The sequence below is a fragment of the Lupinus angustifolius genome, chromosome LG17 (assembly GCF_001865875.1).
Source record: "Lupinus angustifolius cultivar Tanjil chromosome LG17, LupAngTanjil_v1.0, whole genome shotgun sequence".
Classification (NCBI taxonomy): domain Eukaryota; kingdom Viridiplantae; phylum Streptophyta; class Magnoliopsida; order Fabales; family Fabaceae; genus Lupinus; species Lupinus angustifolius.
This window is the reverse complement of record NC_032025.1, coordinates 18,021,557-18,035,324: the sequence shown is the minus strand read 5'-3', so window position 1 is coordinate 18,035,324 and position 13,768 is coordinate 18,021,557. Positions and strand designations below refer to the sequence as shown.

Sequence of the window (13,768 nt, the reverse complement as noted above, 5' to 3'; positions counted from 1 at the left end):
GTTTGTACTTTTAGGGCTTGTGAAAAATATGTATGTGTGTAGTTTCGAAAATGGTTTAAAAATTGGGTTAAATATCTTGACAAATGATTTGGATCAATTGCTAATTTTTGGATTTTTAGTGTCAAAAGATTATTTTATATGCTCAATATAAATTGAACATTGATACAATGATACAAATTATGATTTTGTTGTGTTTTTTGATATTCGTACATAATAGAGATACAATAAAAACCGAACTCGTGGATACCTATCCGAACCGAACCTAAATTTAATGGGGAAAACCTTATGTGATTGGGTTCAAGTTCGGGTTTTACCCGGGTTTAAATTTCGGGTTCGGGTTTGGTATAACAAAGACCCAAACCCGCCCCGAAGTAAGGTAATTCAATTTAAAATTGAAATTTCTATCATGTGCTCATTGTTTTTAATTTTTAATTTTACTTTACATACTATTGGATCTTCAAACATAAAAGAAATGAAATAATACAAGAGAAATAGAAATGTTAGAGAAAAATTACACGAAAATAATATCATATTTTCCTTAATACTTTATAATTTTTGGGGGTTTTTTCGGGTTTGAGTTACCCGAAATCCGACGAGTTCGGAGACGATATTTTTATTTTCAACCTCGTTAAATTCGGGTTCAGGTTTGGGTATGTGCAAACCCGACCCACCCGGTTGCAATTCCTAGTATAGAGCATGATTTGGAAGGATTGAAAATTGGGGTTGACATAGAGACAAATGAGACTACGGTGTAAATGAAGCAAATATGATGGATTTGAGTAATGGAAATAAAGCATATAAGATGATGGGGAAGACTAAGTGATCATAGAATATTGTATTAGAGTTTTCAAACGACCTCAAAGTTGGCTAGATGGTTAGATTAAAGTTATTTCATGGAGAGGGTTAAGTATTCATTATAAAAATGCTTTAGTTAGTTGGAAATTAACATTTTCATGGGATAATTGTTTGTCATGTTCATGATGATGTAGACTAGTCTTATATACTTGATGTGTTATGTTGTGAAGATTTGTGTAGTTTATAAAGAAAATTATGTTCCTAATCTTGACACAGTTTTGATGAAGACACTAAAATCATCGATAAGAATAAAAAAAAATAATGTCTTGCATTTGTTGTAGAACAAAAGGTTAGGTGAGAGGTGCAGAAAACATGTAGCGGGTGTTGGTAGTGTGTTAGGTGGGGGTGACAGATGTATGGTCCTTGTACTAACTTGATATGGTGCGTCAGGTCTTCTCCATCAAACTTAGCTAGCCAGTTGGTATGGTGTGTCTTGGTAACTAAAGTTTTCGTCAAGTGTTTGAGCCTCAAGTAATATTATTTGCATCAATCCTTTCTTTACCAACTACTTTTTAACCTATGAATGACTCTGAATTGTATCAAAGATAAAATAATGAAAAAGCTTCATCTTTTTGTTTTTTATAGTAAATAGATGTCTTATTGTGTAAAATTAAATATTGTGATATGAACCAATAAAATATTGGTATAGTGGTCTAAGGGTCCGTTAGATCTCCAGGATGATCAAAAGGTCAATGGTTCAATTTTTGGGAGCGACATAGTTAAGAGGGACAACCACACACCCCGAAAGGATTAGTTCCTTACCCAAAAAGGTAAGGTGATACCCTTATAGTATGGATGACAAAAAACCTGACCAATAAATATCTGTAAAAATACCCGCAACGAGTACCCACAATAATGACTTATGGTGAGAGTAGGTTTTAGGTTACATGGCCCGTAGGTACACATTTATTTTTAATTAAATTTGTATACAATATAATTTTTTATTATTATTTTAAGATTATATATTATCTACTTTATTAATATTTCATAATAAATTTCAGTGGTTTGACTATAATCATAAATGTATCATATAAATATCTTATTATTTATGTAATAATTATTTTTATATATTGTTGGGTATAAAATATATAGATATATAACAAAAATTAAAAACTCGTTGGCACCCGCTATTTGCACGAGTACTCAAAAATAGTGCGGGTTTGAGAATAGAAAATAATACCCATGCCCTCGCTACCCCATTTCTGTTGTCATCCCTACTTGATAGTACCAAAATTCATGGTTTGTAGAATATAGTAAATTTTTTGTTTTGTTGGACTAAGGTGCCATAAAACAATTAACTCATTTTCCTCTTGGAATAAAATGGGTCGCGGGTTGAGTTTAATGGTGTAAGTTCTCATTAGATTTTTAGGATGATCAAAAAATTAATGGTTCAATTCCTGTGAGCGGCATTTATTGGGAATAGAAGTTACACATTCCAAAGAAGATTAGTTCATTACCTAAAATGTGAGGGGATACTATACAAAAAATTCCCAATACCTTTGGAGATGAAAAAATAAACATCATTTATGTTTTCCTTAGGTTTTCACTTTCCTCGACTTAATATTGATTTGGCTTTATTCCCTTGCGCAAGCACTTAGGGCTCAACATGGGTCGGGTTGGGATGAGTTAAAGTTTGTCCTTACTCGACCCTAAATATTTGTTGAGTCATTTTTTTTAACTCGAACCCAATTAATATAATGCATACTTTTTTAGATAAAATATTCTCAATATTATTTATTATTATGAATATGTAACTTGACATATAAAATGATATATGTATATGTATTATTAGTCATATATATAATGAAAAATTGGAGAATAAATAATATTTTCGACAAAAAAATGATATTATTATATATACATTTTAATAGAGACACATACAAACATGATAAGTAAATGATCATGAGACATGTCATGCTTGGTCACTACTCGATGACCAACCTAATCTTTGAGCCAGAACCTGACCCTAGACCCATGAGATTCCATCTTATTCGGACCCGATTACGATAAGGCTGTATCAAATGAGCAGATAGAGCTGAATCTTACCCACCCTTACTAATTAATATATATAATATAATATTAGTGTAAAGATTTATACGCACTTACCATATCTACCACTCATTTAGATCTTTTATTTATAAAAAATTAATAATCATTAAAAATAAATGCTAGATGACACAATATATAAAACTTATATATATATATATATATATATTATATGTGAAATGATTACGAAATCCCAGCTCTGAAGGGTTGGAAAAATAAGTTTGTCCCACAAAATTGTGGTAGACTAATTAGTAATTACCCACATATTCCAGTTGTATTTTCATCCCCTCACGAATTCTCCTAACAAGACAACAGAGACGAAAATTAATAAAGACACAGATTCTGTCTCTCGTGTTCCTTAACAATCTTCTAACCTCTTCATTGCAATGCAATATTCCACTCTATAACAACAATAAACACATTCTCTCTCTCATTCACCATTTCATCAAATCTTCGGAAATTGTTTTGTTTTTCTTCACAATGTTGCTTATTTTTAATTGAATTCCACATTTGTAGCCGCATTTTGAGCAATTCCAAGATTGGACATTTTGGGATTCATTAAAGGTTTACAATTCTAGGGTTTCGATTTTGGAGTTGGTGCATGTGATTCTCTCTCTCTCTCTCTCTCTCTCTCTAGCTTAATGATTAAGAGCTGTAAATGGGGTAGATAAAAACAGCTCCTTTATAAGAATTGATGGAGAGAAGAAGATGTTGGACATTGATTTCTCATGATTTCATTCTTAGTTGTTCAAATGGGTATTGGTTCCATTCCTCTCAAATTATTACTATTATTGTTTCAACTTGAATGGCTGATCCTCATAAAACACCTTCTCTTGCCCCTGACAAGGATATTGACCAGGTTCATTCCTCTCGTTATTTTACAAACATTTTATCTACTTTTTATTGCTCCTGCATGATTTACCATATACTATACTTTTCATATTATGAATTACGTACTTTTAGATTAGGTGGGGTGGGGTACATTAATGCCATAATGGTACCATTATATAAGTTCATATTCATTAACAAAATATTGATCTTCTAAGACTTTATTTATCATTTCCCATGTGGTTTTTATTGGTCTCCCCTCTCCCTCTAGGAATTTGACTAACTTCATGAGCTTCTACCAGTCTTCTTTGCACATGTCAAACCACTTAAGTCGCGATTCTCCCGTCTTTTTTATACTAGGAGCTACTCTAACTTTCATCTTAATTCATTCATTTCTAATCTTATCTTGTCTAGTGTGTGCACTCATCCAACACAACATTCTCATCTTTGCTAACTGAAGTCTATTATCTTCTTGATAGTTTATCGTCCAACATTCAGTCCCATACGGCTCACATTTCTGTATGGTTCACATTTCCGTCATTTTTACTATCGTCTTGTATGATTTACCTAAATCCAGTGACTTTTGGTTGGGTATGATCCCCAATCTCTACAATAGAGTTTGTTCGCCTCTTGCTAAATTAATCTTCATATTCTATGTCCCACTTCGACTTATACTAAATCTACATATTTCTAAAGTTTGTCTCCACATTTCTAGTTTCTCATTTAACTCTAAAGCCTGTCTCTACATTTCTATCTTCCCATTTAATTCCTCTCTTGAGTCTCCCACTAAGACAATATCATTCGTAAAAAGCATGCATTGTGGCATTGGTTATTGGGTATGCTCAATGAACACATCTAAGACCAATGTAAACAAGCAGAGGCTCAATGTTGATCCTTGACGTAGTCCTATGGCAATAGGAAAATCATTTGAGACCCCAACGTGTGTTCCCACGCTGGTCTTGACCCCATCATATATATCCTTGATTGCTCCAATATAGGCAATGTGAACACCTTTCTTTTCTAGAGCATTCCACAAAACCTCCCTAGGCACTTTATCATACGCCTTCTCCAAATCAATGAAGACCTTGTGCAAGTCCCTTTGGTTCCTTTAATACTTTTTCAGCAATCGCCATAGCAAGTATATAGCCTCTATGGTCGACCTCCTGGGCATAAAACCATAATTATTCTACTTGGACTAAAAACACATCTATAGGAAAAAATGTATTTCATTGGCACCAGTGTAGGTCAAACATGCCTTTTACTTCTTCATTGCTATGTTCATGCTTGAGTGACTAATATATTTTTGATGGTATTGATAACTTATAATTGTGAAATTAGGAGACTTTGAAACTGGAAGCAGTGGTCTTCCCACATGCTTCATTGTTTGCAGTCATGGGCAGTCACATCTTATACAGATGCTAAACTTTTATGTCGTGTTTACAGGCAATCGCATCTCTTAAGAAAGGCTCACATCTCTTAAAGTATGGGCGAAGAGGGAAGCCGAAGTTCTGCCCATTTAGGCTTTCCAATGATGAATCTCTAATCATATGGTACTCTGGCAAGGAAGAGAAACAGATTAAGCTCAGCACTGTTTCAAAGATCATCCCTGGGCAGCGAACTGTAAGTTTGTAAAAAACCCAGAGATTATTTTCTACAATTAATACTAGGTGCTTTTATTGAAACATCATGGCCTTTATATACCTAAGGGATTCATTCTTTGTAGACTTAGTTAGAAATAGTTGTTCTGTTTTTACATCAATTCACAGTTAACTTTAATTTGATATTATCATGCAGGCAACATTTCAGCGGTATCCTCGGCCTGAGAAGGAATATCAATCATTTTCTCTTATATATAATAGTGATAGGTCCTTGGATTTGGTGCGTGCTTTTTCTGCATAATTGCTATACCAATTAAGTTGATTAATCTTGCAATGAAGATCCTATTTTCATTTTATTCTTCCCTCACTGACCTGGTTGTGAAAAGCTAATCTGATAATGTATAAATAGCGTGTTGAGTTTGATAGGGGAACTTATAACTTTTAAACTTTATGATTTCACTCCACTCTCTGGACAGATATGTAAAGATAAAGATGAAGCTGAAATCTGGTTTGTTGCTCTCAAGGCATTAGTTACTCGAGGTAACAATCGCAAGTGGAGATTCGAAACAAGATGTGAAAGTGTGTACTCCGATAGTCCACATTCTGGCACAGGAAGATCCACTCCATCAGTTACACCATTTGTCTGTCGCAGTAGCTTTCATCTTCTGTTGTTTTGTAAAGTTCATATTCTGTTGTCTATAGACATTTAAAATTGCTATAATTTTCACTCTTTCTAATTTCAAACCACAGGATCCAGGAGACAGCAACAGGGTGGTGTTTGACAATTCTTCGCAAAACAAATGGGTAAAGGCTTTCTCTGAAATAATTTCATATTCTGCTGCTAGCAAGAGTCCCTGTCAAACTGAATTAATTGCAAATTCCTCTTTCTCCTCTGCATCTGTGGATACCTCAAACTATCGAAATTCTGCGTCTGAGGCAATTCGTATTAGCCTATCCAGTGCTGTAAGTTCATCCAGCCAGGGTTCTTATCATGATGATTTTGATGGCTTAGGTGATATTTTTATCTGGGGAGAAGGTGTTGGTGATGGAATTCTTGGTGGTGGAGCCTCATCTAGTTTTGAGATAGACGCATTCCTCCCCAAGGCCTTGGAATCAAAAGTAGTTCTAGATGTTCACAGTATTGGTTGTGGCTACAAACATGCTGTTATAGTTACCAAACAGGGAGAGATATTTAGTTGGGGAAAGGAGTCAGGAGGTCGGCTTGGTCATGGTGTAGAAGTCGATGTTTCTCACCCTAAGCTCATCGACACGCTTAGTGGCATGAATATTGAATTAGTTGCATGTGGAGAAAGTCATACTTGTGCTGTTACATATTCGGGGGATCTTTTTACTTGGGGTGATGGTACTCACAATTCTGGCTTGCTTGGGCATGGAAATGAAGTCAGTCACTGGATTCCTAAGAAAGTAAGTGGTAACATGGAGGGTGTACGCATATCATATGTGTCGTGTGGACCTTGGCACACAGCTGTTGTTACCTCAGCGGGGCAGTTGTTTACATTTGGGGATGGAACTTTTGGTGCCTTGGGTCATGGAGATACTAGTAGCACAAATATTCCTCGGGAAGTAGAGACTTTGAAGGGGTTGAGAACAACCAGGGTTTCCTGTGGTGTTTGGCACACTGCTGCGGTTGTTGAGATGATAAATGAATCCGTGGAATCTTCTACACACTCTCCTAGTGGAAAACTGTTCACCTGGGGCGATGGAGATAAAAGCCAACTTGGACATGTTGATAGGGAACCTAGACTAGTTCCCGAGTGCGTAATTGCATTGGATAATGAAAACATTTGTCGAGTGGCTTGTGGTGACACTCTAACAGTTGCTTTGACAACCACAGGATATGTGTATACAATGGGCAGTGCAGCTTATGGACAACTTGGCTGTCCTGCGGCTGATGGGAAAGTCCCTACACGTGTGGAAGATATTATCGGTGACAGTTTTGTTGAAGATATTGCTTGTGGTTCCTATCATGTTGCAGTCCTAACTTCCAGGACAGAGATTTACACATGGGGGAAGGGTTTGAGTGGGCAATTAGGTCATGGAGACAATGATCACCGGAGTAAACCCACACTAGTTGAGTTTTTAAAAGATAAGCAAGTGAAGAGTGTTTTTTGTGGTTCAAACTTCACTGCTGTTGTATGTCTTCGTAAATGGATACCGAGTGTTGACCATTCTGTGTGTTCTGGATGTCGTAATCCTTTTGGATTCAGAAGAAAACGGCATAATTGTTACAACTGTGGTCTTGTCTTTTGCAAAGCATGCACTAGCAGGAAATCAATGAAAGCTGCCCTTGCTCCTAATTCCAACAAGCTGTATCGGGTTTGTGATGACTGCTATTCTAAACTTAAGAAATCTGCAGACTCAGTTTCCTCGCGCCGAAGTGTTAGTTTGAGAAGTGTAAGTTTGCAAGATGGTAAGGTCAGTAAATTACAAGGATCCCTACTAAGGCTTTCATCTTTCGGTTCTATTGGTCAAGCAGAGAGCAGTCACTCAAAGCTTCCTGAATCACATGATAGCCATCTCTTTCCATCTTTGAATGGAAAACTACAAGTGGGGAGTTTTGCTCCTTCAAAATCTTCAAATTCTCTTTCTGAAGATTCCAGGAAACTCCTTTCAGTTTCCGAGTCTGCTCCAATAGTATCTTGCCAACCATCATCTCCAGGTTCCTCAAAGTCAAGCCCACGAAAATCTTGTGAAGCTGTCAATGATGATTCAAAGCAAAAAAATGAAATTCTAAGTCAAGAAGTTATAGCTTTAAGGGCACAAGTAAGCCTGGTGATCAAATATATTCTATTCATCTGTGCTCCCTTCTATAACACCTTTGCATAGACCTGATGAAATTATGTAGATTTGTTCTGTTTTTGTGGGCAACCTTGTCTTCCAATTATGAATTTCGTATTTTTTCTTCATGCTTATGTTATATCCTTCGATACAGTACACAAGTAATACTGGTCTCCTTCGGACTGATGCATTGCAAAAGAAATTACTTGAAATGAAATTCATTGCATTTGATCTAATAATGGATTTTTATTTTATCTTTCTGATTACAATAACAAGATAATTACAAAAACTTTGGAGAATAAGTCCTCCTTAACATGAAAAGAAAACACAAACTACGAAGGAAAATTTAATATGGCACCATTTGAAAATTTGAACTTTCTAACGTACAAAGTTCTGCATATATGGCATCCTTTACATCAACTGTTTGCATATTCATTTACTACCTTGTAATCATTGCTCAGGTTTTGGCAGAACCTAGAGCCACATATAATTTCATTAACTAATAATTGAGTCACAAATTAATAATAGCTTTTTACTGTCTAATATAATTATGGTTATTTGCTTATGAACTATGCATGTTGAAAATGCTTGAAGTATACTAATCTCACAATTGATGAAACATACTGGTTAGGTTGAAGATCTTAGTTGCAAGTCAAAAAGTCTTGAAGCTGAGCTTGAGAGAACATCAAAGCAATTGAAGGAAGTGAGTGCAGTAGCTGCAGATGAAGCTGCAAAGTGTAAATCTGCAAAAGAGGTTATAAAGTCATTGACTTCCCAGGTTGGGTATTCTTCCATTAACATCGTCTTTTTTCCTCCTCCTGTAATGTTTATTTTCTATAGTAGCAACCACTGTTTTTCGTTATTCATTCTGTTTATGGTTAATGTAAACTGTGCTCACGGGTGCGCCAGATCTTAAATTGACATCTATGGAGGATCTTATCTAAGATTGAGAATGAATAAAAATAAATAGGACTTCAGGTGAAATAACCAACATTAGCGATCAAAGTAGACACAAACTTTTTCATTTCTTTTAAAAATAAAAGACAATTTGTCAATGTTACTACTTCGTCGTGTGCTAAATAAAAGACTGTGTAAAGTCTTATAGTATGTTGAACTGGTTAATGCTTAATCCAAATGGTAGGTAAGATGTCTTAGATTTAACCTTTAATATTCGGTTATGGAGCAAAAGGTTGATAGTGAAAAGCTGGGAAAGAGACTGACGGTTCATCCACACAACTTAAATCGTATTTTTGAATAATGTCCTAGTTCTTGACAAGATTATTTTCAGTAACTGTGCTTGCATCATATGACAGTGTACCATAAAGGTGGTTAATTTTTACCTTAGCAATATTTGTGAACACTTTCACACCCAGCACCACTGCTGTGTTTTGATTGAGAATGAAATTTTAAAATTCATAACTTTCTCATTTTCTGTTTATGACAGAACAAAAGGACATTGTTTGGTCCAGGTAACCAATCTCACCTAGTGGTTTAAGGATATGGTCGCCGTTGTTTTTTCCTCATGATGAGAAATTGAAGGGATTCAAGAAAAGAGAAGGAAATAAAAATTCAAATTTCTTCTCTTTTAAATTTCAAAATTTCTTCTCCCCTCTAACTTTATTTCTTCTCCCGTCTAACTTTATTTCTTCTCCCCTCTAATTTTATTTCTTCTCATCCAAATGAAAAGTAAATCATGAGAGGTATACCGTTTAGCACGTCTATGCTGACAAATGTGTTTATAAATGGGAACATCATTCCTGTATCTATTTGTTGAAGGATGAAACAAAAATAAAAAAGAGTGGCCCAATGCACGAGGCTCCCACTTAGTGGGATCCGAGGAGGGTAAATGTATGTTGTATGCAGCCTTAGCCCCGCAAACGGAAAGACTATTTCTAGGATTTGAACATGTGACCTCATGATCACTAAGCAAGAACCTTACCGTTATGTCAAGCGTGTTATATAAGAATTGTCATCATAAATCTATTATTGATTCTTTCGATATGTAAGCAGCACAGTCAAGAGAAGCTATTTTGTTAAAGTTGAACAGTTGTGCTTTAGCACATGAATTACCTTTAATGTTGTTGATGCTAAATTGTGTTACAGTTGAAGGAAATGGTGCAAAGACGACCAGGACTTAATGCTGACCCAAGAACAGATTTCAATGCTGAAACCACAAAAAATAACGTAAATGACGAGAGCCATATAACAAACAATATAACTCCCATAAATGGGTGCAGCAGCAATGCATCATCGAATCGGATATTGCCTAATGGTACCAAAACACAAAGTGGAAAAGCAGAGTGGGTGGTTCAAGATGAGGCAGGTGTATACATAAGTTTGTCCTCCCTGCCAAGTGGTGGTAATGAACTTAAGCGTGTTCGCTTCAGGTATTTTTATTTTTGTTTTCCTCAAACTTGTTAAACATGTCAAAACTTTATCACATATTGAACTGACAGTAGGTTTTGTTCTAAATTTCCTGCTAAATGTTGAATTAATCCCTTGCCACGAAAGTATCGTGATGCAAACCCAGCATCTCCACTTTAAATCTTTGATGAGAAGTAGCATGATTGGTAACCATACTTTCGTTGTCACCTTAGGATCTTAACTCTGCTTAAATATTCTTGTTGCCATTTTCACTCAAAACCTCTAGTGGCTATAGGGTATTTTTTTAACAATGTATGGTAACTGGATTTCCTGTACACTGAACTTTATCGTCTTTAACAGTCGGAAGCATTTCACAGAAGAAGAAGCTGAAAACTGGTGGGCTGAAAATGGAGTCAGGGTATTGGAGCGACACAACGTAGTTGCTTCATAGGATTCAAGAGTACACTCCCTTGACGCGCAAGTCAACCATTTTCCGTAAACCTCTGGAAACAGTAAATTCTTTTACCTTCTCCCTCTTCAAAAATTTACAAGAATCTTTTGTCTAAAATAGACAGGTAGAATACCAAATCGGGGAAGGGATGGGGACACAGGAAGAAAACTTATTAATCTCCTGAAAAGTGCCACTTTAAAAAGCCCATAAAAAGAATCATTTATGTACTCATTTGTGAGTGTGGTGCATTTCAGCCTAGTCATTTTCTTTTCCTTTCCATTTTTTTGTATAACTGTGCGAGTGCGTGTTTTTTCACTTCCAGCTGAGGGTTATATATTGTTCATTACCTCTTCACTTATTGTCTCGCGCTTCGCTTTCTCGTAGCTCATTTTTTAATGCTAACCGAATGTCGATTATTCCGTTAGTCAACCCAATACTTGTGCATGCATAATCTTTGCAATTTGCTGCTAAGTATTCATTTGGTAACTAAAACTAGGAGGATTCTATGATTCAACTAAGCAAGATCACTGCATTGATGATGTTGAAATCTAAGTTAGAGGATTTGGTATGTAGCTCCTCATGTTGTAGTTATTTAAACTTTTAAGCCTCTCATCTTATGGTTGTTTTGGTCCTTATAATACTTTTATGTTGCTAGAATCTGATCACCTTGCTATTGAGTCTTGTGCTTCAAGTATCATTTAAGAGAGGGAAAGGTGATGCAATAATTATATCCCTCTGGGATTTCTTCACTCAATGGGAAAATGTTTGTTGAATCAGTTGATGTTAATGATTTTTTTTGTACTATCAAGGGTATCCCTCCACCCTTTTGGGTAAGGAACTAATCTCTTTCGGGGTGTGTAACTGCCCCTTCCAATAAGTGTTGTTCTCAGGAATCAAACACTTGATCTTTTGGTCATCTTGGAGATTTAGCCAAGGCTTTATACGACATAGTATATATTCTTTGCAGAGGATATAACAATACAACTTACATACAATAATTACGTACATAGTATGCATTATTACATGTAATATATAAATAATAACCAAGTCCTAACTTCATAGGATTAGCTATTGCTCAATGGTAAAGTTGATTATCTTGTAATAATTGTGAAGTAATGAGTTCAAATCTTGAAAGTAGTCTTTTCACGAGTGAATTTTTTCTGAGTTTTTACATTCTATAAGTGGACTTGTGATCGTTTTCGGATGAGAATAGTTTGTAAGATCGAAAGTTATTAAGGCACTTAAGATGTTTTTTAAATTCATGAATAAATACAATTTTCCAATTGATTGCCCACTTTGAGCCTAAGTTATAAGATTTCTTTTGCATTCCACAAATTATAATGATTTGTACTTATGTACCTTTGAATAAGTGATTGGAGCAAAGAAAAAGTTGTGTAATAATAGGAAATCCAAGAAAGTTACAAAAAGGTGAAAATTGTTCTTTTCTCTTACAAAAAAAAACAAAAAAAATGCACAAAGTGCAAGAAGAGAGATGATAGGAACAAAAAAAACTTATTAGTTCTTTATTCAATAAATATATATATATATATATATATTTTTGTATCATTCAATGTTTTATTTTATATGATTGTTATGTTAATTACTTGTTTAGATCTAATAATGCATTCATATTATTATATTTTATATCATTTTATGTGTTAATATGTTAATTTCATACAACTGAGTAATTTGGGTTTGTCTAAGAAGGTCTTCAAAAACTTCTTGTCCTAATCACCCTAATGTAAAAAAAGAGATATTTTGACATTGGTCTATATCAACTGAATGAAAATCAAATATCATGGGCTTGAAACAAGAATGATCGAGCCCTCCAAGCTGCTAACTCGTGTTATTAGAAATGATTTAGGTGGTTCATCACGCCAATACCAAATGCGACTTGATACCACAAGAGAAAAGGAGGAAAAGTAATTCAGAAAGCAATGATTTTAATTGAATATATGTTATCATAGCCCATTGAATATCCTCTTTCTTATATCCCACATTTACATTCTTTTCCTAGGCCACATTACAATCAAAAGTACACCATTTGGATTCTAGCATACATTCAATAAAATTTAGTAGGAATTTGGTTTATAGTCAAGTATACCTCTATATATGTTCTAGAAAACTTGAGCGAAATTTCTATACCCTCAAACATGTCGAGAGTATGTGAGAAAAATGACCCTTAATCAACTTTTGACATCATTTATGTGAATTTGCGTTGCACTAAATTGTTTTAATTGCCTATTTTGTGTGTCATTGTAGTTAGATTGTTAGAGGGTACTTATATGAATTATGAGTCCTTCTATGAATGTTGTCACTCAAATTTAATGTTTTAATTTTACCAAAGTTGCTTGAATAGTAGCAAGGATTAAGTTTAAGGAAATTTGATGTGTGAGAACTTGTAGCATATTTATTTCATGTTTACATATATTTTGTAGCATAATTAGGTTTTTAGTTTTTTATTAACACTACTAAGGGAATCCCCTAACCCTTTTTGGGTAAGGAACTAATATTTTTTTGGGTTCATGGTTGTTCCTCCCAACAAATGTTGTTCCAAAAAATTAAACCCTTGACCATTTAGTCAACCTTAGAATCTAATAGAACCTTATACTACTAGATCAACACATTCTTGGTAATTAAATTTTTAGTTTAATTTTTATATTTATTTCCCTTTTTTCAAATTAAGACTGAGTTTTCTTGTGATTTGTGGAGGAATTGATAAATGGGCCCAAGAAGAGGGGAAACATGCCCAATAATAGAAGAATGAAGAGTTGAAGTGAATGACAAGTTGGATGATGCAATTAATAAATAAAAAACATTAGATCAA

At 34.8% G+C, this 13,768-nt stretch overlaps 1 protein-coding gene across 2 annotated transcripts; it reads left to right on the top strand.

The window, feature by feature from the left end:
• LOC109331608 (E3 ubiquitin-protein ligase HERC2-like) lies at positions 3,166-11,295 on the top strand. Of its 2 annotated transcripts, none has more exons than XM_019566212.1 (8): positions 3,166-3,760; positions 5,173-5,349; positions 5,524-5,607; positions 5,804-5,956; positions 6,078-8,111; positions 8,758-8,904; positions 10,230-10,513; positions 10,851-11,295. In XM_019566212.1, exons 1-8 carry the CDS (start codon positions 3,707-3,709, stop codon positions 10,939-10,941), a joined length of 3,024 nt encoding a protein of 1,007 aa, XP_019421757.1. In that variant the 5' UTR covers positions 3,166-3,706; the 3' UTR covers positions 10,942-11,295. The 2 variants fall into 2 exon arrangements, with proteins under 2 accessions (XP_019421757.1, XP_019421756.1); XM_019566211.1 differs by having other exon boundaries at positions 3,167-3,760; positions 5,804-5,968.